Genomic DNA, 26,214 nt, shown 5'->3' with positions numbered 1-26,214 from the left:
TCATTAGTTAATTTAATCCCTGATACTTTACAAGCCAGTAATGATCTAGCTGCCCCAGTGTATTGGGTTCACATACCAAGGTTTGGGGGGGGAGAGGGGGGGTGGAGCAGGCTGCCCCCCCCCCCCCCCCATACTTGGGAAACTGACCAAACATCACAGCAAATATACCAAAACTTCTAGACTGTTACTTAGATAATGCCTTCATCCTCTTTCCCTGCTCATTCAACTTCAAACAGCTCTGTCAAACACTACATACCCCACCTTTAACACCTTCAATAACCCTTTTTAACACTTCTATCTTTCTCCAGCCTGTACTTTCCCATTTTCCTTCTCTCCTCCTTCTTCCACTCTGGATATTCCTATTTGAAACGGCCAGCCTGGCCACACTTCAAAGCCTGTCTTTCCTTGCCTGCTATTCCTTCATCTCTCTTCCTCTCCTTTCCATCCTGGCCCTGACTCCCCCAGATGATTTTCTTCCTCTCTCTCCAACCCTCTGCCTCACTACCTGCTACACTGTCAATACCATTAGTTTCGCTCTCTGCTTTTCCTTCTCATCTCCCCTCCCGATATACACCTCCAGGGCCTCCCGCAGGAGGGCCCCCCACAGTGACTGTTCACTACAACCCCCACCTTCTGGAGCTTTTTCTGTGTATCTTGCCAGGCTTTAATCACAAAATGAACTTTCAAGAGACCTTGGGATACCAGGTCCTTGGGATTCATCCACGAGTACTTTCCCATTCTGACCCCAAATCTCTCATATGATTTCGGTGTTGTGCATTATTATTATTCCAGCCAGGATCAGCAAGGATCCTACTAGTTGTTACCTCACAAAGAAGGACGTACCTATCTCTACTTGGAAACGCATCAGTCCGTAGACTCTGACCCACCTAAAGACCCCTGCAACTGACTGAAGCAAAAACAAAGCACTTACCCCAAACTGCAGCCCAGGCAGAATGAGCTCTCTGATGGGATGCCTGTGACTCAATTACCATTAGGCCCTCCCTGGAACCCAAAGCCAATCACCTGGGAAAGGGGAGGGGCAAAGCACAAGAAAGTAGAAAGCAGAAAGAGAGCAGGAGAAGCAGCAGCTGTTTTTCTTTTCCTTTATTTTTTTCTAGCTTATCTGAACAGCATGCAGAGTGCAGACCGGAGAACTGGCGTCTCTCTAGAAGCAACAATACCAATGCTTTTGCTTCAGCTTTGAATATTGAAATGACAATATGAGAAAGCAAGTTACTGAAGCTAACTGGAATTAGCTCAACTTTTCTTCTGCACAGGAAGAAAAATCTAGCAGCATAACAGATTACACCCCAAAACCAAAATCAATGTAGTAACATCACTCGCAGGAAAAAATGTAGCAAATGATGTAGTAACATCACTCGTGGCCCCGAGGCGCCTGCAGTACCCACTTTTCGCCACCAGGTGGCGAAGAGGGCGCCAGGGGGAGCCACAGGGTATGCGCTGACCGAAGGCGCCTGCAGTACCGGATTTTCACCAGCAGGTGGCGGAAGAGGGCATTGAAAGGCGGCACCGCGCATGCGCGGCGCCGGGGCGCCTGCAGTACCCACTTTTCGCCACCAGGCGGCGGCAGAGGGCGCCAGGGGGCGCCACCGCGCATGCGTGGCCCCGGGGCGCCTGCAGTACCCACTTTTCGCCACCAGGCGGCGGCAGAGGGCGCCAGGGGGCGCCACCGCGCATGCGCGGCCCCGGGGCGCCTGCAGTACCCACTTTTAGCCACCAGGCGGCGGCAGAGGGCGCCAGGGGGCGCCACCGCGCATGCGCGGCCCCGGGGCGCCTGCAGTACCCACTTTTCGCCACCAGGCGGCGGCAGAGGGCGCCACCGCGCATGCGCGGCCCCGGGGCGCCTGCAGTACCCACTTTTGGCCACCAGGCGGCGGCAGAGGGCGCCAGGGGGCGCCACCGCGCATGCGCGGCCCCGGGGCGCCTGCAGTACCCACTTTTGGCCACCAGGCGGCGGCAGAGGGCGCCAGGGGGCGCCACCGCGCATGCGCGGCCCCGGGGCGCCTGCAGTACCCACTTTTCGCCACCAGGCGGCGGCAGAGGGCGCCAGGGGGCGCCACCGCGCATGCGCGGCCCCGGGGCGCCTGCAGTACCCACTTTTGGCCACCAGGCGGCGGCAGAGGGCGCCAGGGGGCGCCACCGCGCATGCGCGGCCCCGGGGCGCCTGCAGTACCCACTTTTGGCCACCAGGCGGCGGCAGAGGGCGCCAGGGGGCGCCACCGCGCATGCGCGGCCCCGGGGCGCCTGCAGTACCCACTTTTCGCCACCAGGCGGCGGCAGAGGGCGCCAGGGGGCGCCACCGCGCATGCGCGGCCCCGGGGCTCCTGCAGTACCCACTTTTGGCCACCAGGCGGCGGCAGAGGGCGCCAGGGGGCGCCACCGCGCATGCGCGGCCCCGGGGCGCCTGCAGTACCCACTTTTCGCCACCAGGCGGCGGCAGAGGGCGCCAGGGGGCGCCACCGCGCATGCGCGGCCCCGGGGCGCCTGCAGTACCCACTTTTCGCCACCAGGCGGCGGCAGAGGGCGCCAGGGGGCGCCACCGCGCATGCGCGGCGCCGGGGCGCCTGCAGTACCCACTTTTCGCCACCAGGCGGCGGCAGAGGGCGCCAGGGGGCGCCACCGCGCATGCGCGGCCCCGGGGCGCCTGCAGTACCCACTTTTCGCCACCAGGCGGCGGCAGAGGGCGCCAGGGGGCGCCACCGCGCATGCGCGGCCCCGGGGCGCCTGCAGTACCCACTTTTCGCCACCAGGCGGCGGCAGAGGGCGCCACCGCGCATGCGCGGCCCCGGGGCGCCTGCAGTACCCACTTTTGGCCACCAGGCGGCGGCAGAGGGCGCCAGGGGGCGCCACCGCGCATGCGCGGCCCCGGGGCGCCTGCAGTACCCACTTTTCGCCACCAGGCGGCGGCAGAGGGCGCCTGGGGGCGCCACCGCGCATGCGCGGCCCCGGGGCGCCTGCAGTACCCAGTTTTGGCCACCAGGTGGCGCAGAGGGCGCCAGGGGGCACCACAGCATATGCGCTGACCCAAGGCGCCTGCAGTACCGGATTTTCACCAGCAGGTGGCGGAAGGGGGCATCCAAAGGCGCCACCGCGCATGCGTGGCCCCGCCGCCTGCAGTACCCGCTTCTCGCCGGCAGGATGCGTCCTGAGGGCAGCAGGGACGGCTTCCCAGACCATTTTCCCAGAGAAAGCACAAACGAAAACAGCAGAAATTTGCACCCCGCGCCGCCTCAGGGAGGAAGGGTCTGCCTTGAGCAACGTGCCGCTCACGGCTGGGAAGCTGAGCGGCGGCAAGCTGTAACAGTACATTTTTTATCGGGACAAAAAAGGCAGGGAGATAATAACAACGAACCCAACGCGGGCAACGGGATGCTCTGAGCCCAACGACCACAACTCCCGGCTTGCTGGGGGAATGGTGCTCCTGGCGGCTTGACACTGCAGACACCATGGAGCCAGCCCCAGGCTTCCCCACCTGCAGCCCAGCACCCGCAGACCTGTGCCTGCCACCCCATGCCACCCCCGCCTGGGCTTTCCTTGCCCCAGCCGGCAATCCCCCGGGACCCGGCCTCCACAACGCCATCGCCTGCCCTGGGGGTCCTGCCGGGAACCCCCAGCCCCCTCCCCACTTGCGCCTCTGCAAGCAGCCCCCACCCCACAGAGCAGTCTCCCCACCCCAGGGAGCAAAGACAGCAGCGAGCCGCCCTCCCCGTCCCACAATAGGCAGCTGCCCCCCCACCTGGCAGGGCTGGCCCCGCACTCCGGCCGACAGACACGGGGCCACCCCCCCTCCATACCCACCCCGCTACGGAACCTGCACCCACACACAGACGGCGAAAGCCACTTCCTGGGATGGCAACCACCAAAGGGGGCACGGGCCGGAAAGCAAACTTTATTAAACTGCTGTGCAGGACTCCGGGGAGGGGGGCTGCGGTGGGGCTCCCTGCCCGGTCGTTCTCCCCTTCCCCTGGCGGGCAAGGCAAAGAGCGGCGTCCGTCTGTCCGTCCCTGCGTGGGGAGCGGATGCTGGAAGTGGGCTTCTCACTGTCGCTGCTTTGGGTAGTTGCAGAGTAATTGCCTGAAGTAACTAGGCAAATTAAACTCATATTCACCTTTTAAAGAAAGCGTACAGCATCGAAGCTTTCAGGGTGGAGGGCAGCTGCGCTACCTAAGCGTTCCCTAGGCCTCCAACTTTACGTGCTATCGCACTAGGGGAACTCGGTGTGCTGACTCCAAGGAAGGGGAGGGAGCGTAAAGCGGAGTGGAAACACCACGGATAGGCTCTGCAACCAGATGGGGATCCGATGCTCTCGTGCACACTGAGACCCACTGATAAGCTGAGACACACTGATAAGCTGCACCTTTGCTACCCTGAGCCAACGACCTGTCATGTTTTTAACAAAACACTGTACTCTAGGGAACTTTTGCTCATTCTAGTATCATCATAATACCAAAACACACCTCCATCCCAAAAGGTCCGTGCCTCCAAGGGACGACCACCCCTCACTGAGGGCGTGCTATGAATTTCTCAGACCCCTTACCTTTAAACAAAAGCAAGAAAACTTTTCACCAATCATAACCAAGGTATGCCTGACGAGAGTCACTCAAGCCCCACCTAAAGGAGAGAAAATAATGTAAACTGTCTGAAGTGAAAGGGGATGTTAGGGAAGATACCATCACGAAGGATACCTTTCTGACTTCTGGGATCAGTCGACGGGCTGAGCCTCTCTTCCCCCTGCCACCCTCCGCACTGGGACTCTGTGGGGTAACATTTGAACACTGCCCTTCATTGCATTGTTCCCAGCCGTGACAGTTCTCATTAAACGTGACTAGACCAAGGGCGTGCTACATTATTTAGGTGAATCCGTGACCATGATAGGTCAGTACCCTGAATCCGACCGCAACTGTAACAGTTACTCAGCTATGCCCCTTAACGTGACAGTATTTCATAGGGAAAAACATTAAGCCTAAGATTTCCCATGCCTAAGGCCCTAGGGGTCAGGCAGAGAAGGAACCCGAGACTCTTAGCTATGCAACTCCTGAGAATCGCAGCTTACAGTTAGTCACTCACTGTCTTCCGGTCTCACAGAATGAGGCAGAGGTATAATTAATTCCTTCTCCATCTCTCTGGAAAGAGCTTTTCTCCTATCTGTGACAAAGGAAAAAAAAAAAGTTGCGATCATGGGAGTCATTACACAAAGCCACAATCTGTGAATTCACTACTACAGTTAAGATCATTTTTAGTCAAAAAACACCTCGGCAGCAATGTTACCACTGCAAACAGCGCGGCAAGAAAAATTCCACTCAAGGTAAAGGAAAGGGCGAGCTAAAAGGACGAATGACGTGACCAAAGGCAACTGCAACAACCATCTGGTAGATGGTTGTCCACAGCCCTTGGATTTCATGGTTGTCTTTCCTGACAAATGAATCCTGGAAGAACAGAAAAGATACACAAGGTGTCCTTTGTGGAGCCTTTGGGGAGACTACTGAAAGGAAAACCAAACCAAAAAACTAGGGACAGCAAGCGGCGTGTACGTTGGTTCTGTTAACAGAGTGACACTAACATACTAGAAATTTCCACGTTCTTTGCCCTCTGCCTTAAAAAAGTCACCCAATTCTGTCAGTGTTCACCGTCGCCTTTTTTTTTTTTTTTTTAAATTTTCACGTGGACATCCGAGGAAAACATTTTGAGTCCCTGTCATCAAGGGAGAGGAGGAGAAAAAAAAAAAAGAGAGGGATGAGGGGGGAAGAAGCACAGCCATTCCTTGCCTCGGTAACACGAGCAAAAAGCTCAGGCGCTCGGCAACAATGCGCTTTGAAAGACAAAACACAGAAGAAACAGCACGTTATTTAATCTCAGCTGTAGAGTCACGTGTATTTGTACCTGCTCATTTATTCATCTGCCAGTTTATTTTGCTACAGACGCTACAGAACGTAGAGACTGCGAGGTTACTACAACCTTTTGTAACCGATGCAATCTTTGGTAGGAATAGCTATCTAAAAGAGCCAACAAAATCCCCTTCGTCGACAGCCATTTGAACAGCCTGGTTCGATACGCTCACAGAGAGACCCATGAAAAATCCACCCTTTCTTTCAGAAAAGTAAATAAATACATACATACATACGAGACGGTAAGGAAGAAAAGCTGAACACACGGGATACAGTCCTTTGCCAAGGGGCAGATCCAACATCAGCACAAGGAGCTTTGGGGCATGTGAGTGATCATCTACACCAGCCATCGGGACAAGCCAAACGCACGCACACGAGCCTCGATTAAAAAACAAACAAACAAACAAAAAAACCCAACACGTTAAGTTCCTTTATAGCTTATGGAAGTACCAACCTACAGCTTAGATGCAGTTGGATTGCATCAGCTTAGGGACTGCCTCCTTCAAAACGCACAGGGCGGTGGGAAAACCAGTCTCGAAAACCTGTTGCCTAACAGGAGACTGTTGCCTGCTCCTCCACAGGTTACATTCTTCCAAGCATCGTCCTGTTCCTGGATTTTACCAGCCACAACAGGATGGTCCCACTGGCATGAGTCGGGGACGCTTCGCACGGGGTTTATTTGACGCTGAAGTAAGTCTTCTGTGGGTATAAGTAACGCAGCACGAGATGGAAAGTAAGCTAAGGTACCGTCTGCGGCACAACGCTTGTGCGATATTGGACCTGAGGGGACCAGTCAAAGCCTGCAATAATCGCTGAGCGGGTGGGTAAGTAGGGAGCCCTACGGGAAACAGAGCTTGTGTTCTGCAAAGCTCTTTTCCCGTCAAGAAGAGGACCTTTTCTATTCAGCGTCTTTACCGAACTTTAGGCTACTTCCTATTCGCTTTGGCAAGTTAGCCTCCATAGAAGCCAAGAGATTTTAAACTGCCAAGCACCATTTATAGTTCCTGTCCTCCGATGACAGGGAATTTCAATCGGGGCGCTAGTTAATAGGAAAGTCTGGCTCTGTTTCACGCAAATCAAGTACCTAACCACAGACAGGAGTCTGCAGAAAGAACGCTTTAAAAGATGAATTTAAAGAGAGGGATGATACTCACTTTTCCAACATTTCTGCAATGACTGTGGCAAAAAAGGCTGAACCAGGGACGTCTCTATCATCCCCTCTAGGATTTAGCAGCTCCATACAGTTATGGGTCAAATACCACAGCTTCAACGCAAGGCAGACCTCGAAGGTCACGTTTCTGTCTGCGTACCGAGTTCTGCTGGAAAGCCCCCAGCCGCTCAATTCCCAAGCAACTTTGCCACGGCCAGCGCTTACCTGGAGTTTTGCTTTCTCTCGCTGCTCAGTACGGGCTCAAGGCCTCTTTTGTTGCACACAGTTCAAGCAAAACTCTCGGGACATAACCAACAGACAGACAGACAGGCAGAAATCACCTCTCACGTCTGTCTTGACCGACCACAACCAGCGTTCTGGAAAGCCCCGCAAGCACCGGTGTATTTCTAGGACAACTCTGAAAGCTGAGGCAGGACAAAGGTTAGCCTCTTGTACCACAGACTGAGCAACAAAGAGACAGAGCTCAACAGGCCAATTCGTTCTAGGTCTAAGAAGCTACTACAGCTTGGCAGGCACTACGTGGCTTTCCTTTAAGCTTCCCACACCGAGCAGTTCGCGCTTCTGCAAATTTGATTAAGCCTTTGAGCCTGGGCTGCAGGAAGTTTACGAGCACGCCTCGGTTTCACCCGGAGGTCGCTGCGACTTACCCGGACAGCTGGGACAGACGGGCTGCTCTTTCTCCTGGGAAACCTGCGACTGCAGCACGCCAGCTGCAGCTTTCCTCCCTTCAGCTGCCGCGCCACCTTCGCTCGGCGACAAACCCCGCGGGGGTCCCAGCGGCGGGGAGCTGCTTCTGCCCTGGTGAGCCGCAGGGAAAGGAGAGAGCCGGCCGTCAGCGCGCGGGGGGAGGAAAACCTCCGAGGCGCAGCCCGACGATCGGGCGCAGCGAGGACCCGCGCCCGGCCGCCGCAGCCCCCACGCCCCCCGGCCCGACGCTCCGGGGAAGCGCCCCCGAAGGCTCTCGCTCGCCTCACCGCCGGCAGCCGCGCTCGCAGCCAGCGGCAACCTGCGCCTCCCGGCCGCGGCCCCGGCTCGGGGAAAGACCGGCCGCGCACCACAGAACTACAGCTCCCAGCATGCCGCGGGACGGAGCAGTCCATCCGCCCCAGAGGGGAGTCGGCCAAGCGCACGCAACCGCCCGCCCCCCGCGCCGCTTCGCCCCCCTCTCCCCCAGCCCTCCGAAGCCCCGCGCAGTGCAGACCCCGCCGCACGCCCGCTCCGCTCCGCCCGCTCCGGCGCGGCGCCGCCCCCGCCCCGCACAAGGGCCGTTTCCGCAGAAGCCGCCGACCGCGTGGCGCCCCAACCGCCCGCCGCCTCGCCCCCTCCCGGCCCGGCCCGGCCCGGGGCGGCACCGACCACCAACCTCGTTGCGGCACCGCGCCGCGGCGGCCCGGCGCGGCCGCTGCCGCCCATAGCGCCGGCAAGCCCTGCACGGCACCTCCGCCCTGGGCTCCTCCGAGCCAATCACGGAGCGTTTCCGCCCTGAGTTAAGGCTAGCCGTGACGCCGCTTCCGCCCTGGGTTCCCAGCCAATCACGGAATGCTCCCGCCCTCACTGACGGCTCGCTCGGACACCGCATCCGCCCTCACGGTCCAGCCAATCACGGAGCCGTTTTGGCCCTCAGTGAGGGCACGCCCTGACGTCACTTCCGCCCTCGGTTCCCTCGCAGGTAACGGGTCTCAAGGCAGTTTGTTCCCTTTAAACAATAACGGAGCGCGGCTGTGCTTCAGAACGATTGCATTTCTTGAAATCTCTAGGAAGCAGTCCGTGAAATGTGATCTCGGACCCTCGCCTTTTAAGCATCAGAGGCAAACGTGCTATCTGTAGATGCTCCTTAGAAGCTAAACTGTCAGTCTGCAATTGTTTTACCTTTACTGCAACTCAGGACCGCACTCGGAGCGCTGACTCAATGCCGTGTGTGCTGTCTCCAGCTAGCTGTCAGGCACACGCTGCTCCACGGAGAAGTCAAATTTCCTCTGAAATTGCTTACCCAAACCAGTATGGGACGCAATAGGAAACCAGGGAGGAAGCAACCTCTCCTCTGCACTCAGAGTCCGTCCTGCCGTCAGCTACAGCATGGGACAGAAACCGTATTATTCAGATGCGGAGGTATCAAAGATGATCCTCTGAAGTCGCATCGGAGAACTTGAGGCTGGGGGCTGGCAGGAAAAAAAGTAACTAACAAGACAAGCCATCCTAAGTCTGTAAAAAAAAAAATAGAAAAAAAGGAAAAAATAGAAAAAGGTCGGAGGGTGGGGGTGGGAAGCCAGTAAGAATCAGCCTGATAAAAGGTTTACAAATGAGATGAAGAAGAAGAGGAGAAGGGGAGAGATTGTCTATGCAAGGCAAGAGACCCAGGAGGCAAAGGCTGAAGTCTAGGCAGGCAGACTAGAATGTGACGAGGAAACATACTGGCTTTCTATGAAGAACAGAGCTAGCAGCAAGGAAGTAATAATGGCAGACGAGGGAGACTAGTGCCTTTTCCTTTCACGTGAACATACTCCCTTCACTAGAGCCTACTCCCCTTCAGTATGAAACGAGGACCAACGCTCACAAAATTCAGTTATAAAATAGGAAGCTGCCCTTTGGCAGTCTCTTTCTAAGTGCCCATACCCATCACTTGCTCCTCAAACACTTGCTCATATGTTAGAGAAATGCTCAATCAGTCTTGCTAAAAATACTAGCAGTGAGAGCCTAGACTCATCGCTCCACAAGCGAGTGAAAGCAATCATTCTGCCTCGGTGCAAACATGCAGTATCAGTATGGGACAGACCACTCACAGCCTAGAGCTTCTACTTTCTGTGCTAATTTTTTTTAGCATATATTCTTAACAGTTGCGATTTGCTATTAGCAATCTATATCAAACATTTGATGTTTAATGGTAGCCTGCAACTCAGCTGCGTTCGGCATGGACAGGAAAGTGCTCATTGGTAGGAACCTCATAAATTGCAAGTTAAGCAGGGAACCTACGTTATAAGACACGTGCAGAAACCGCAGCACCTGAACGTAAGCTAACTCCTTCTCTACGCTGGGTATCAAAAACCAACCCTGAATAACTCTCGACATTGCAGAAGCAAGTCCCAAGAATGTGCCCGTAGAAAAAAAAAAAACTGGGATGGCAACAGAATTCATTTCAGAAGAGTCTTTTGAGGCAAGACTTCTTGCAGCCTTCCAGTAACTCACCAACAGAAATACACTTTTGTTATCAAAGATCTCTCTGCATTACAGTTTGCGACGTGCCAGTTTCACACATTTTCTAACCCAAGACCAGCTTCTCGATGCACCCCTCGAACGCAAAAGAACGGATTTAGTCTATGCTGCCTGAACTGTACTTTCCTCGGTCAGAAGGTAATATGGTTCGTTCCGGAAAGCATCATTTTTCAGTAACAACCTTCCCCACAGGGGCCAAACATCACGTTAACCAGCCCGGGAGATACTCATGCTATTTCATACATGACGATAACAGGGCAGATACTTGCTATATTCAATTCCTAAAGCGAGCCTCCTTTGGCAAAAGGAAACGCTATTTATTTATTTATTTAGATTTTTTTTTTTTTTTTTAAACAATGCCGTGGGTTGCTGTTTTCAAAGGCCTCTCTGTCTTCTCTGATGAAGACATCTCTCATGTAATTATGGAAGCTGCAGCTGTTTCCACCGACAAGCTCTCAAAGTCCTGGGCTCACTAACCTGTGACAGCCGTAATATCCAATTGCAGGTGACGGAATATTCTAGTTCTGCTCATTTCCTTTGAGGCCCAGAAAAGCTCACGACAACAGGAGTACCATGAAAGGACCCATAATATTACCTTTATTTTCAGCTTCTTCTAAGTCCTTCTCGTTTGCCAAGAGAATTTCTTCTCTCTGATCAGGTAACAAGTCAGCAAGACGATAATCAATCTCCGCTCTCTGAAAGAGAAAAGTTTCTGAACTGCATCCTTATATGAAGTCCGTGGTGTTTGACATCTGGCTCACTTCAGCTCATTTCTACTGACACATCTTCCCGCCGTCTTGACTCCCTGGATGCTTGGAGCCAGCTGATTTTTTCCAGGACCCATTTGTGTTATAAACCTGTATTTTAAGGCTTGCCACGTGTTCCCAACCTTAAAGAGTGAGCACATACTGTTCTCTCACCTGCTCAGGCTGCAGAGCTGCCAGGGTCCTGCCACCAGCTCGAGCCCTTTCACCCTGCTGCTCTGCTGGAGGGCCTGCCAAAACAAACAAACAAACAAACAAAACACAACCACAAGACACGCAGACAAAGGTTACAGCCCATGTGGGAGGAAACGAACGCTAACCTTTCATCTTCCAACTCTTTACTCAAAGCAGGAAAACAGGTACGGTCCTAATAGACATATCAAAGAAATTCACTGTATGCCAGAACAGGAAAATCTGTATCAGATACCAAAATGCTGCCACGGTCCCCGAGCACAGCCCTTTTCAAGGCATCACGGAGATTCAGCAAGATCATCCAGGTCACAGGGGACAAACAAGCTCGTATCAAAGCTGCACACAGCTTGTATCAAAGAGACTTGACAAAGAGCAAAAGAATACAAGGACGGCTAAATCTCAGGAGAGATTTAGGAGAAAACTGAAAACAGGGAGGCATCCTTTGAAAAAGTTTAATTAGACAACTAACGAAAAGAGAAAAGATTGCAAAACAACACGGGAATGTACAAACAGCGCTGGAAGCCAAAAGCGGCCTGAGTAACAGCTTGCAGAATAGCTGCTCTCTCCACGCCTCTCCCTGTGCACACTGAAGGGTTCCTACAGAAGAAAGGTTTTCTTCTTGGCGTGGATATCAAAAAACCTGTCTCAAACTGAAACGATACAGAACAAGTTTTGAAACAGAAGCAGAAGTAACAAGTCAAAAGGCTCACGCAGCATTTCACTAAGGAGTTCTCAAGTAGCTCACGGATAAGCTACGTTTTCATTTTTAACTCTCTTGAAATTGTCTGTAGGACAGATGACTTGAAATGTGACTAATAGGCCCGGACTTCTATTTCAGAAGCGTCCTACAGAAATTGCCAGAGCAGGAATTCCCACGTTAAGGAAAATAACAGGAGGTAAGAAAAGAACTAGCGGACACTTGATTAAGAAGGCTTAATTAAGGAGCGTTAAAACAGCTTTTTAAAGCGAGGTCATACTTTATAAAGTAGAGCGTATTTTCGTGTTCTTTGAAAAAAAGTGACACACGCGAGGAGATAAGAGTTCATTTTAAAAAGTTACCTGACTATTTCAAGTGTGTTTTGGAAGACAGAAGACAAAAGAAAGAATGGGAGTAACCACGTTCCATGGTAGAGGAAGGGTCGCAGTAAGATTTCACCTTTACTTTTGCTGTTCACCATACTTGTAATCGTCTGAGACGTGGGGTTACAAGATGAAAAGCTTTATAGCTGATACAAATTTATTGCAGTAGGACAAAGTGAAAAGCGCTGATATCGCACTTTTTCCCAGAAAGGAACTTCTCGGAAAAGGAGCTAAGTTTCCTGGTGGACGCCAACTTGAACACGAAACAGCAATGTGCCTTTGCTGCAAAAGCAGCTGAGGGTATCCTGGGTGGCATTAGGCAAAGTATTGCCAGCAGGTCAAGAAAGGCGATCCTCCGCCTCTGCTCAGGAACGGTGAGGCCGCACCTGGCGTGCTGGGCCTGGGCCTCCCAGTACAGGAGAGACCTGGACACACTGCGAAGAGTCCAACGGAGGGCCACGAGGACGGTAAGGGACTGAAGCACCTTTCCTATGAGGACAGGCTGGGAGAGCTGGGACCGTTCGGCCTGGAGAAGAGGAGGCTTGGAGGGGATCTCATCGATGTCTGTAAATACACGAAGGGAGGGTGGAAGGAAGACAAAGTCAGACTTTTCTAACTGGTACCCAAGGAACAAAAAAGGAGGCAACAGACACAGGCCGAAACATAGGATGTTCCCCTCCTGTGGTTTCCTGAACATCAGTAAATACTTTTTCGCTGTGAGGGTGACTGAGCACTAGCGTAGGCTGCCCAGGGAGGTCGTGGAGTCACAGTCTTTGTGAGGTTTCAAAACCTGTCTGGACGTGGTCCTGGAAAACCAGATCTGGGTGGCTCTGCTTGAGCAGGGGTGTTGGACCGGGTGACCTCTGGAGGTCCTTCCGACCTCAACCAGCCTGTGATTCCTTTGCAGCCGCTATGCAACCAAATAGCAAGCACAATTCAAAGCAGATAAACGTGAAGAAATGCAGAGGCAAAAGGGGAAATCAGGCCTCGGTACTGCACATAATCCTATGAAAACATCACCTCAGTGCTCATCAGCGTCGAAGAGCAACTTACACGTTTAAGCTTTTGGAAAAGGCCTAGGAAAGGCAACAAGAAACATCACCAGTCTAATCAAAACTCAAAGTTAGCCTTGCTATCTCATAAACTGAAGGTTCATTTGCATCTTGGATGCTACACAGAATTTTATTTTTGCCTATCTTAAAAAGGTCACAGTAGAATAAAAACAGTTTCAGCCAAGAGAAACAGGGATCGCCAAACTTTTGGAACAGTTTCTATCATTTTTGTTGTTTTTTTTTCCTGAGGCAGTCATTTCAACTAGAATCAACCATGAAATCCATCTGAAACAGCTGGAAGAAACTGTGGTTATGAAAAGCCAACCTCCTCCTTCCTTCTCGGGGCCTACAATATGGACCAAAGTCCAGAAGCCACCGAAGGAAACACGTCTGGAGATGATAAAAAGAGTACGTGATTTTGTTGATGGCCTGGTGTGAAACTGTACCAACCACCTTCCTCTTTCTAGAAAAGTACCTTCAGCATCAACAGGTGACAGACTTCACGGCAGCACAGCTCACAAGACTAGACCACTACCAGCCACACGTCTGGGAGACAGAAAAGCTAGCAAGCTCCAGGTATCTGGAAAGCAATATCCAGGACATGTAAAGTACCCATAAATCACTGAAAGACAGAATCCACTGCCGGAAGAAGCGAACGATTGTAGAATAGCGTTCGGCTTATATGCAGGGAAAGACTATGTATTTAGAATCAGGAGTGTTACTCGTGACTATATACAATTCCGAGGAGCTAGCAGAAGTACCGTAGCGTCCACACAGGGCGTGCCTTCCAATCCTTTTACCGGCTTTGTTGCCCTCCTCTGTACGCTTTCAGGGATCTTAACGTTCTTTTTATATCGTAGAGCCCAGAATCGCACACAATATTGAAGGAGAGGCTTCGCCAACGCTAAATACAGTGGGAGAATCACCTCTTTTGACCAGCTGGCTACGCTGTGTTTAATATATCCCAAAATGCTAGACGATAACCCGTGCTTCTGAATCCTTTAGCTATCTTCCCAGGGCCCTGAAATTTATTTTGATTGAACACAGACTTCTTGCTGCAACTTTGTTGGTACCCACGTGAAAGAGCAGAAGTAGGGAATAATCTGAAGTTTGAACTAAGCTCGTAAGCTCGCTAGCAATGTCCCTGATCCAAGCCCCAGGCAGGTAGAAAAGCTCAGCTGTAGAGTCACGTGTATTTGTACCCGCTCATTTCTTCACCTGCCAGTTTATTGTGCTACAGACGTTACAGAACACACAAACTGCAAGGTTACTACTACCTTTTGTAACCGATGCGACCTTTGGTAGGGCTAGCCGTCTAAGAGAGCCACCAAAATCCCCTTCACGCCCGGATTTCACCCGGAGGTCGCTGCGACTTACCCGGACAGCTGGGACAGACGGGCTGCTCTTTCTCCTGGGAAACCTGCGACTGCAGCACGCCAGCTGCAGCTTTCCTCCCTTCAGCTGCCGCGCCACCTTCGCTCGGCGACAAACCCCGCGGGGGTCCCAGCGGCGGGGAGCTGCTTCTGCCCTGGTGAGCCGCAGGGAAAGGAGAGAGCCGGCCGTCAGCGCGCGGGGGGAGGAAAACCTCCGAGGCGCAGCCCGACGATCGGGCGCAGCGAGGACCCGCGCCCGGCCGCCGCAGCCCCCACCCCTCCCGGCCCGACGCTCCGGGGAAGCGCCCCCGAAGGCTCTCGCTCGCCTCACCGCCGGCAGCCGCGCTCGCAGCCAGCGGCAACCTGCGCCTCCCGGCCGCGGCCCCGGCTCGGGGAAAGACCGGCCGCGCACCACAGAACTACAGCTCCCAGCATGCCGCGGGACGGAGCAGTCCATCCGCCCCAGAGGGGAGTCGGCCAAGCGCACGCAACCGCCCGCCCCCCGCGCCGCTTCGCCCCCCTCTCCCCCAGCCCTCCGAAGCCCCGCGCAGTGCAGACCCCGCCGCACGCCCGCTCCGCTCCGCCCGCTCCGGCGCGGCGCCGCCCCCGCCCCGCACAAGGGCCGTTTCCGCAGAAGCCGCCGACCGCGTGGCGCCCCAACCGCCCGCCGCCTCGCCCCCTCCCGGCCCGGCCCGGCCCGGGGCGGCACCGACCACCAACCTCGTTGCGGCACCGCGCCGCGGCGGCCCGGCGCGGCCGCTGCCGCCCATAGCGCCGGCAAGCCCTGCACGGCACCTCCGCCCTGGGCTCCTCCGAGCCAATCACGGAGCGTTTCCGCCCTGAGTTAAGGCTAGCCGTGACGCCGCTTCCGCCCTGGGTTCCCAGCCAATCACGGAATGCTCCCGCCCTCACTGACGGCTCGCTCGGACACCGCATCCGCCCTCACGGTCCAGCCAATCACGGAGCCGTTTTGGCCCTCAGTGAGGGCACGCCCTGACGTCACTTCCGCCCTCGGTTCCCTCGCAGGTAACGGGTCTCAAGGCAGTTTGTTCCCTTTAAACAATAACGGAGCGCGGCTGTGCTTCAGAACGATTGCATTTCTTGAAATCTCTAGGAAGCAGTCCGTGAAATGTGATCTCGGACCCTCGCCTTTTAAGCATCAGAGGCAAACGTGCTATCTGTAGATGCTCCTTAGAAGCTAAACTGTCAGTCTGCAATTGTTTTACCTTTACTGCAACTCAGGACCGCACTCGGAGCGCTGACTCAATGCCGTGTGTGCTGTCTCCAGCTAGCTGTCAGGCACACGCTGCTCCACGGAGAAGTCAAATTTCCTCTGAAATTGCTTACCCAAACCAGTATGGGACGCAATAGGAAACCAGGGAGGAAGCAACCTCTCCTCTGCACTCAGAGTCCGTCCTGCCGTCAGCTACAGCATGGGACAGAAACCGTATTATTCAGATGCGGAGGTATCAAAGATGATCCTCTGAAGTCGCATCGGAGAACTTGAGGCTGGGGGCTGGCAGGAAAAAAAGTAACTAACAAGACAAGCCATCCTAAGTCTGTAAAAAAAAATAGAATAAAAGGAAAAAAAAGAAAAAGGTCGGAGGGTGGGGGTGGGAAGCCAGTAAGAATCAGCCTGATAAAAGGTTTACAAATGAGATGAAGAAGAAGAGGAGAAGGGGAGAGATTGTCTATGCAAGGCAAGAGACCCAGGAGGCAAAGGCTGAAGTCTAGGCAGGCAGACTAGAATGTGACGAGGAAACATACTGGCTTTCTATGAAGAACAGAGCTAGCAGCAAGGAAGTAATAATGGCAGACGAGGGAGACTAGTGCCTTTTCCTTTCACGTGAACATACTCCCTTCACTAGAGCCTACTCCCCTTCAGTATGAAACGAGGACCAACGCTCACAAAATTCAGTTATAAAATAGGAAGCTGCCCTTTGGCAGTCTCTTTCTAAGTGCCCATACCCATCACTTGCTCCTCAAACACTTGCTCATATGTTAGAGAAATGCTCAATCAGTCTTGCTAAAAATACTAGCAGTGAGAGCCTAGACTCATCGCTCCACAAGCGAGTGAAAGCAATCATTCTGCCTCGGTGCAAACATGCAGTATCAGTATGGGACAGACCACTCACAGCCTAGAGCTTCTACTTTCTGTGCTAATTTTTTTTAGCATATATTCTTAACAGTTGCGATTTGCTATTAGCAATCTATATCAAACATTTGATGTTTAATGGTAGCCTGCAACTCAGCTGCGTTCGGCATGGACAGGAAAGTGCTCATTGGTAGGAACCTCATAAATTGCAAGTTAAGCAGGGAACCTACGTTATAAGACACGTGCAGAAACCGCAGCACCTGAACGTAAGCTAACTCCTTCTCTACGCTGGGTATCAAAAACCAACCCTGAATAACTCTCGACATTGCAGAAGCAAGTCCCAAGAATGTGCCCGTAGGAAAAAAAAAACTGGGATGGCAACAGAATTCATTTCAGAAGAGTCTTTTGAGGCAAGACTTCTTGCAGCCTTCCAGTAACTCACCAACAGAAATACACTTTTGTTATCAAAGATCTCTCTGCATTACAGTTTGCGACGTGCCAGTTTCACACATTTTCTAACCCAAGACCAGCTTCTCGATGCACCCCTCGAACGCAAAAGAACGGATTTAGTCTATGCTGCCTGAACTGTACTTTCCTCGGTCAGAAGGTAATATGGTTCGTTCCGGAAAGCATCATTTTTCAGTAACAACCTTCCCCACAGGGGCCAAACATCACGTTAACCAGCCCGGGAGATACTCATGCTATTTCATACATGACGATAACAGGGCAGATACTTGCTATATTCAATTCCTAAAGCGAGCCTCCTTTGGCAAAAGGAAACGCTATTTATTTATTTATTTAGATTTTTTTTTTTTTTTTTTAAACAATGCCGTGGGTTGCTGTTTTCAAAGGCCTCTCTGTCTTCTCTGATGAAGACATCTCTCATGTAATTATGGAAGCTGCAGCTGTTTCCACCGACAAGCTCTCAAAGTCCTGGGCTCACTAACCTGTGACAGCCGTAATATCCAATTGCAGGTGACGGAATATTCTAGTTCTGCTCATTTCCTTTGAGGCCCAGAAAAGCTCACGACAACAGGAGTACCATGAAAGGACCCATAATATTACCTTTATTTTCAGCTTCTTCTAAGTCCTTCTCGTTTGCCAAGAGAATTTCTTCTCTCTGATCAGGTAACAAGTCAGCAAGACGATAATCAATCTCCGCTCTCTGAAAGAGAAAAGTTTCTGAACTGCATCCTTATATGAAGTCCGTGGTGTTTGACATCTGGCTCACTTCAGCTCATTTCTACTGACACATCTTCCCGCCGTCTTGACTCCCTGGATGCTTGGAGCCAGCTGATTTTTTCCAGGACCCATTTGTGTTATAAACCTGTATTTTAAGGCTTGCCACGTGTTCCCAACCTTAAAGAGTGAGCACATACTGTTCTCTCACCTGCTCAGGCTGCAGAGCTGCCAGGGTCCTGCCACCAGCTCGAGCCCTTTCACCCTGCTGCTCTGCTGGAGGGCCTGCCAAAACAAACAAACAAACAAACAAAACACAACCACAAGACACGCAGACAAAGGTTACAGCCCATGTGGGAGGAAACGAACGCTAACCTTTCATCTTCCAACTCTTTACTCAAAGCAGGAAAACAGGTACGGTCCTAATAGACATATCAAAGAAATTCACTGTATGCCAGAACAGGAAAATCTGTATCAGATACCAAAATGCTGCCACGGTCCCCGAGCACAGCCCTTTTCAAGGCATCACGGAGATTCAGCAAGATCATCCAGGTCACAGGGGACAAACAAGCTCGTATCAAAGCTGCACACAGCTTGTATCAAAGAGACTTGACAAAGAGCAAAAGAATACAAGGACGGCTAAATCTCAGGAGAGATTTAGGAGAAAACTGAAAACAGGGAGGCATCCTTTGAAAAAGTTTAATTAGACAACTAACGAAAAGAGAAAAGATTGCAAAACAACACGGGAATGTACAAACAGCGCTGGAAGCCAAAAGCGGCCTGAGTAACAGCTTGCAGAATAGCTGCTCTCTCCACGCCTCTCCCTGTGCACACTGAAGGGTTCCTACAGAAGAAAGGTTTTCTTCTTGGCGTGGATATCAAAAAACCTGTCTCAAACTGAAACGATACAGAACAAGTTTTGAAACAGAAGCAGAAGTAACAAGTCAAAAGGCTCACGCAGCATTTCACTAAGGAGTTCTCAAGTAGCTCACGGATAAGCTACGTTTTCATTTTTAACTCTCTTGAAATTGTCTGTAGGACAGATGACTTGAAATGTGACTAATAGGCCCGGACTTCTATTTCAGAAGCGTCCTACAGAAATTGCCAGAGCAGGAATTCCCACGTTAAGGAAAATAACAGGAGGTAAGAAAAGAACTAGCGGACACTTGATTAAGAAGGCTTAATTAAGGAGCGTTAAAACAGCTTTTTAAAGCGAGGTCATACTTTATAAAGTAGAGCGTATTTTCGTGTTCTTTGAAAAAAAGTGACACACGCGAGGAGATAAGAGTTCATTTTAAAAAGTTACCTGACTATTTCAAGTGTGTTTTGGAAGACAGAAGACAAAAGAAAGAATGGGAGTAACCACGTTCCATGGTAGAGGAAGGGTCGCAGTAAGATTTCACCTTTACTTTTGCTGTTCACCATACTTGTAATTGTCTGAGACGTGGGGTTACAAGATGAAAAGCTTTATAGCTGATACAAATTTATTGCAGTAGGACAAAGTGAAAAGCGCTGATATCGCACTTTTTCCCAGAAAGGAACTTCTCGGAAAAGGAGCTAAGTTTCCTGGTGGACGCCAACTTGAACACGAAACAGCAATGTGCCTTTGCTGCAAAAGCAGCTGAGGGTATCCTGGGTGGCATTAGGCAAAGTATTGCCAGCAGGTCAAGAAAGGCGATCCTCCGCCTCTGCTCAGGAACGGTGAGGCCGCACCTGGCGTGCTGGGCCTGGGCCTCCCAGTACAGGAGAGACCTGGACACACTGCGAAGAGTCCAACGGAGGGCCACGAGGACGGTAAGGGACTGAAGCACCTTTCCTATGAGGACAGGCTGGGAGAGCTGGGACCGTTCGGCCTGGAGAAGAGGAGGCTTGGAGGGGATCTCATCGATGTCTGTAAATACACGAAGGGAGGGTGGAAGGAAGACAAAGTCAGACTTTTCTAACTGGTACCCAAGGAACAAAAAAGGAGGCAACAGACACAGGCCGAAACATAGGATGTTCCCCTCCTGTGGTTTCCTGAACATCAGTAAATACTTTTTCGCTGTGAGGGTGACTGAGCACTAGCGTAGGCTGCCCAGGGAGGTCGTGGAGTCACAGTCTTTGTGAGGTTTCAAAACCTGTCTGGACGTGGTCCTGGAAAACCAGATCTGGGTGGCTCTGCTTGAGCAGGGGTGTTGGACCGGGTGACCTCTGGAGGTCCTTCCGACCTCAACCAGCCTGTGATTCCTTTGCAGCCGCTATGCAACCAAATAGCAAGCACAATTCAAAGCAGATAAACGTGAAGAAATGCAGAGGCAAAAGGGGAAATCAGGCCTCGGTACTGCACATAATCCTATGAAAACATCACCTCAGTGCTCATCAGCGTCGAAGAGCAACTTACACGTTTAAGCTTTTGGAAAAGGCCTAGGAAAGGCAACAAGAAACATCACCAGTCTAATCAAAACTCAAAGTTAGCCTTGCTATCTCATAAACTGAAGGTTCATTTGCATCTTGGATGCTACACAGAATTTTATTTTTGCCTATCTTAAAAAGGTCACAGTAGAATAAAAACAGTTTCAGCCAAGAGAAACAGGGATCGCCAAACTTTTGGAACAGTTTCTATCATTTTTGTTGTTTTTTTTTCCTGAGGCAGTCATTTCAACTAGAATCAACCATGAAATCCATCTGAAACAGCTGGAAGAAACTGTGGTTATGAAAAGCCAACCTCCTCCTTCCTTCTCGGGGCCTACAATATGGACCAAAGTCCAGAAGCCACCGAAGGAAACACGTCTGGAGATGATAAAAAGAGTACGTGATTTTGTTGATGGCCTGGTGTGAAACTGTACCAACCACCTTCCTCTTTCTAGAAAAGTACCTTCAGCATCAACAGGTGACAGACTTCACGGCAGCACAGCTCACAAGACTAGACCACTACCAGCCACACGTCTGGGAGACAGAAAAGCTAGCAAGCTCCAGGTATCTGGAAAGCAATATCCAGGACATGTAAAGTACCCATAAATCACTGAAAGACAGAATCCACTGCCGGAAGAAGCGAACGATTGTAGAATAGCGTTCGGCTTATATGCAGGGAAAGACTATGTATTTAGAATCAGGAGTGTTACTCGTGACTATATACAATTCCGAGGAGCTAGCAGAAGTACCGTAGCGTCCACACAGGGCGTGCCTTCCAATCCTTTTACCGGCTTTGTTGCCCTCCTCTGTACGCTTTCAGGGATCTTAACGTTCTTTTTATATCGTAGAGCCCAGAATCGCACACAATATTGAAGGAGAGGCTTCGCCAACGCTAAATACAGTGGGAGAATCACCTCTTTTGACCAGCTGGCTACGCTGTGTTTAATATATCCCAAAATGCTAGACGATAACCCGTGCTTCTGAATCCTTTAGCTATCTTCCCAGGGCCCTGAAATTTATTTTGATTGAACACAGACTTCTTGCTGCAACTTTGTTGGTACCCACGTGAAAGAGCAGAAGTAGGGAATAATCTGAAGTTTGAACTAAGCTCGTAAGCTCGCTAGCAATGTCCCTGATCCAAGCCCCAGGCAGGTAGAAAAGCTCAGCTGTAGAGTCACGTGTATTTGTACCCGCTCATTTCTTCACCTGCCAGTTTATTGTGCTACAGACGTTACAGAACACACAAACTGCAAGGTTACTACTACCTTTTGTAACCGATGCGACCTTTGGTAGGGCTAGCCGTCTAAGAGAGCCACCAAAATCCCCTTCACGCCCGGATTTCACCCGGAGGTCGCTGCGACTTACCCGGACAGCTGGGACAGACGGGCTGCTCTTTCTCCTGGGAAACCTGCGACTGCAGCACGCCAGCTGCAGCTTTCCTCCCTTCAGCTGCCGCGCCACCTTCGCTCGGCGACAAACCCCGCGGGGGTCCCAGCGGCGGGGAGCTGCTTCTGCCCTGGTGAGCCGCAGGGAAAGGAGAGAGCCGGCCGTCAGCGCGCGGGGGGAGGAAAACCTCCGAGGCGCAGCCCGACGATCGGGCGCAGCGAGGACCCGCGCCCGGCCGCCGCAGCCCCCACCCCTCCCGGCCCGACGCTCCGGGGAAGCGCCCCCGAAGGCTCTCGCTCGCCTCACCGCCGGCAGCCGCGCTCGCAGCCAGCGGCAACCTGCGCCTCCCGGCCGCGGCCCCGGCTCGGGGAAAGACCGGCCGCGCACCACAGAACTACAGCTCCCAGCATGCCGCGGGACGGAGCAGTCCATCCGCCCCAGAGGGGAGTCGGCCAAGCGCACGCAACCGCCCGCCCCCCGCGCCGCTTCGCCCCCCTCTCCCCCAGCCCTCCGAAGCCCCGCGCAGTGCAGACCCCGCCGCACGCCCGCTCCGCTCCGCCCGCTCCGGCGCGGCGCCGCCCCCGCCCCGCACAAGGGCCGTTTCCGCAGAAGCCGCCGACCGCGTGGCGCCCCAACCGCCCGCCGCCTCGCCCCCTCCCGGCCCGGCCCGGCCCGGGGCGGCACCGACCACCAACCTCGTTGCGGCACCGCGCCGCGGCGGCCCGGCGCGGCCGCTGCCGCCCATAGCGCCGGCAAGCCCTGCACGGCACCTCCGCCCTGGGCTCCTCCGAGCCAATCACGGAGCGTTTCCGCCCTGAGTTAAGGCTAGCCGTGACGCCGCTTCCGCCCTGGGTTCCCAGCCAATCACGGAATGCTCCCGCCCTCACTGACGGCTCGCTCGGACACCGCATCCGCCCTCACGGTCCAGCCAATCACGGAGCCGTTTTGGCCCTCAGTGAGGGCACGCCCTGACGTCACTTCCGCCCTCGGTTCCCTCGCAGGTAACGGGTCTCAAGGCAGTTTGTTCCCTTTAAACAATAACGGAGCGCGGCTGTGCTTCAGAACGATTGCATTTCTTGAAATCTCTAGGAAGCAGTCCGTGAAATGTGATCTCGGACCCTCGCCTTTTAAGCATCAGAGGCAAACGTGCTATCTGTAGATGCTCCTTAGAAGCTAAACTGTCAGTCTGCAATTGTTTTACCTTTACTGCAACTCAGGACCGCACTCGGAGCGCTGACTCAATGCCGTGTGTGCTGTCTCCAGCTAGCTGTCAGGCACACGCTGCTCCACGGAGAAGTCAAATTTCCTCTGAAATTGCTTACCCAAACCAGTATGGGACGCAATAGGAAACCAGGGAGGAAGCAACCTCTCCTCTGCACTCAGAGTCCGTCCTGCCGTCAGCTACAGCATGGGACAGAAACCGTATTATTCAGATGCGGAGGTATCAAAGATGATCCTCTGAAGTCGCATCGGAGAACTTGAGGCTGGGGGCTGGCAGGAAAAAAAGTAACTAACAAGACAAGCCATCCTAAGTCTGTAAAAAAAAATAGAATAAAAGGAAAAAAAAGAAAAAGGTCGGAGGGTGGGGGTGGGAAGCCAGTAAGAATCAGCCTGATAAAAGGTTTACAAATGAGATGAAGAAGAAGAGGAGAAGGGGAGAGATTGTCTATGCAAGGCAAGAGACCCAGGAGGCAAAGGCTGAAGTCTAGGCAGGCAGACTAGAATGTGACGAGGAAACATACTGGCTTTCTATGAAGAACAGAGCTAGCAGCAAGGAAGTAATAATGGCAGACGAGGGAGACTAGTGCCTTTTCCTTTCACGTGAACATACTCCCTTCACTAGAGCCTACTCCCCTTCAGTATGAAACGAGGACCAACGCTCACAAAATTCAGTTATAAAATAGGAAGCTGCCCTTTGGCAGTCTCTTTCTAAGTGCCCATACCCATCACTTGCTCCTCAAACACTTGCTCATATGTTAGAGAAATGCTCAATCAGTCTTGCTAAAAATACTAGCAGTGAGAGCCTAGACTCATCGCTCCACAAGCGAGTGAAAGCAATCATTCTGCCTCGGTGCAAACATGCAGTATCAGTATGGGACAGACCACTCACAGCCTAGAGCTTCTACTTTCTGTGCTAATTTTTTTTAGCATATATTCTTAACAGTTGCGATTTGCTATTAGCAATCTATATCAAACATTTGATGTTTAATGGTAGCCTGCAACTCAGCTGCGTTCGGCATGGACAGGAAAGTGCTCATTGGTAGGAACCTCATAAATTGCAAGTTAAGCAGGGAACCTACGTTATAAGACACGTGCAGAAACCGCAGCACCTGAACGTAAGCTAACTCCTTCTCTACGCTGGGTATCAAAAACCAACCCTGAATAACTCTCGACATTGCAGAAGCAAGTCCCAAGAATGTGCCCGTAGGAAAAAAAAAACTGGGATGGCAACAGAATTCATTTCAGAAGAGTCTTTTGAGGCAAGACTTCTTGCAGCCTTCCAGTAACTCACCAACAGAAATACACTTTTGTTATCAAAGATCTCTCTGCATTACAGTTTGCGACGTGCCAGTTTCACACATTTTCTAACCCAAGACCAGCTTCTCGATGCACCCCTCGAACGCAAAAGAACGGATTTAGTCTATGCTGCCTGAACTGTACTTTCCTCGGTCAGAAGGTAATATGGTTCGTTCCGGAAAGCATCATTTTTCAGTAACAACCTTCCCCACAGGGGCCAAACATCACGTTAACCAGCCCGGGAGATACTCATGCTATTTCATACATGACGATAACAGGGCAGATACTTGCTATATTCAATTCCTAAAGCGAGCCTCCTTTGGCAAAAGGAAACGCTATTTATTTATTTATTTAGATTTTTTTTTTTTTTTTTAAACAATGCCGTGGGTTGCTGTTTTCAAAGGCCTCTCTGTCTTCTCTGATGAAGACATCTCTCATGTAATTATGGAAGCTGCAGCTGTTTCCACCGACAAGCTCTCAAAGTCCTGGGCTCACTAACCTGTGACAGCCGTAATATCCAATTGCAGGTGACGGAATATTCTAGTTCTGCTCATTTCCTTTGAGGCCCAGAAAAGCTCACGACAACAGGAGTACCATGAAAGGACCCATAATATTACCTTTATTTTCAGCTTCTTCTAAGTCCTTCTCGTTTGCCAAGAGAATTTCTTCTCTCTGATCAGGTAACAAGTCAGCAAGACGATAATCAATCTCCGCTCTCTGAAAGAGAAAAGTTTCTGAACTGCATCCTTATATGAAGTCCGTGGTGTTTGACATCTGGCTCACTTCAGCTCATTTCTACTGACACATCTTCCCGCCGTCTTGACTCCCTGGATGCTTGGAGCCAGCTGATTTTTTCCAGGACCCATTTGTGTTATAAACCTGTATTTTAAGGCTTGCCACGTGTTCCCAACCTTAAAGAGTGAGCACATACTGTTCTCTCACCTGCTCAGGCTGCAGAGCTGCCAGGGTCCTGCCACCAGCTCGAGCCCTTTCACCCTGCTGCTCTGCTGGAGGGCCTGCCAAAACAAACAAACAAACAAACAAAACACAACCACAAGACACGCAGACAAAGGTTACAGCCCATGTGGGAGGAGACGAACGCTAACCTTTCATCTTCCAACTCTTTACTCAAAGCAGGAAAACAGGTACGGTCCTAATAGACATATCAAAGAAATTCACTGTATGCCAGAACAGGAAAATCTGTATCAGATACCAAAATGCTGCCACGGTCCCCGAGCACAGCCCTTTTCAAGGCATCACGGAGATTCAGCAAGATCATCCAGGTCACAGGGGACAAACAAGCTCGTATCAAAGCTGCACACAGCTTGTATCAAAGAGACTTGACAAAGAGCAAAAGAATACAAGGACGGCTAAATCTCAGGAGAGATTTAGGAGAAAACTGAAAACAGGGAGGCATCCTTTGAAAAAGTTTAATTAGACAACTAACGAAAAGAGAAAAGATTGCAAAACAACACGGGAATGTACAAACAGCGCTGGAAGCCAAAAGCGGCCTGAGTAACAGCTTGCAGAATAGCTGCTCTCTCCACGCCTCTCCCTGTGCACACTGAAGGGTTCCTACAGAAGAAAGGTTTTCTTCTTGGCGTGGATATCAAAGAACCTGTCTCAAACTGAAACGATACAGAACAAGTTTTGAAACAGAAGCAGAAGTAACAAGTCAAAAGGCTCACGCAGCATTTCACTAAGGAGTTCTCAAGTAGCTCACGGATAAGCTACGTTTTCATTTTTAACTCTCTTGAAATTGTCTGTAGGACAGATGACTTGAAATGTGACTAATAGGCCCGGACTTCTATTTCAGAAGCGTCCTACAGAAATTGCCAGAGCAGGAATTCCCACGTTAAGGAAAATAACAGGAGGTAAGAAAAGAACTAGCGGACACT

At 51.8% G+C, this 26,214-nt stretch overlaps 1 protein-coding gene across 26 annotated transcripts in view; it reads right to left on the bottom strand.

Annotated features, from left to right (window-relative positions):
• Window positions 1–11,213, bottom strand: part of LOC310897905 (uncharacterized protein) — a 51,538-nt gene extending 40,325 nt beyond the window's left edge. Inside the window, exons 1-7 of one of the 26 annotated variants that reach the window (XR_014582744.1) lie at window positions 8,441–11,213; window positions 7,725–7,875; window positions 6,139–6,285; window positions 5,089–5,166; window positions 4,707–4,775; window positions 4,559–4,632; window positions 3,863–4,129 (exon numbers count right to left, since the gene is read on the bottom strand). Coding sequence is in view for 6 of the 26 variants with exons in the window: in XM_083832063.1 (XP_083688189.1) it covers window positions 4,622–4,632; window positions 4,707–4,775; window positions 5,089–5,166; window positions 6,139–6,285; window positions 7,725–7,875; window positions 8,441–8,656 (672 nt within the window). In the remaining 20 variants the exon portion in view is untranslated. The other 25 variants (XR_014582747.1, XR_014582750.1, XR_014582745.1 and 22 more) reach the window with 25 other exon arrangements.
• Window positions 11,214–26,214: the final 15,001 nt, after the last annotated feature.

The sequence above is a fragment of the Anser anser genome (assembly GCF_964211835.1).
Source record: "Anser anser genome assembly, chromosome: 3".
In the NCBI taxonomy this organism is placed as follows: Eukaryota; Metazoa; Chordata; class Aves; order Anseriformes; family Anatidae; genus Anser; species Anser anser.
The sequence above is the reverse complement of the archived record's forward strand: the minus strand, read 5'-3'. Positions and strand labels throughout refer to the sequence as shown.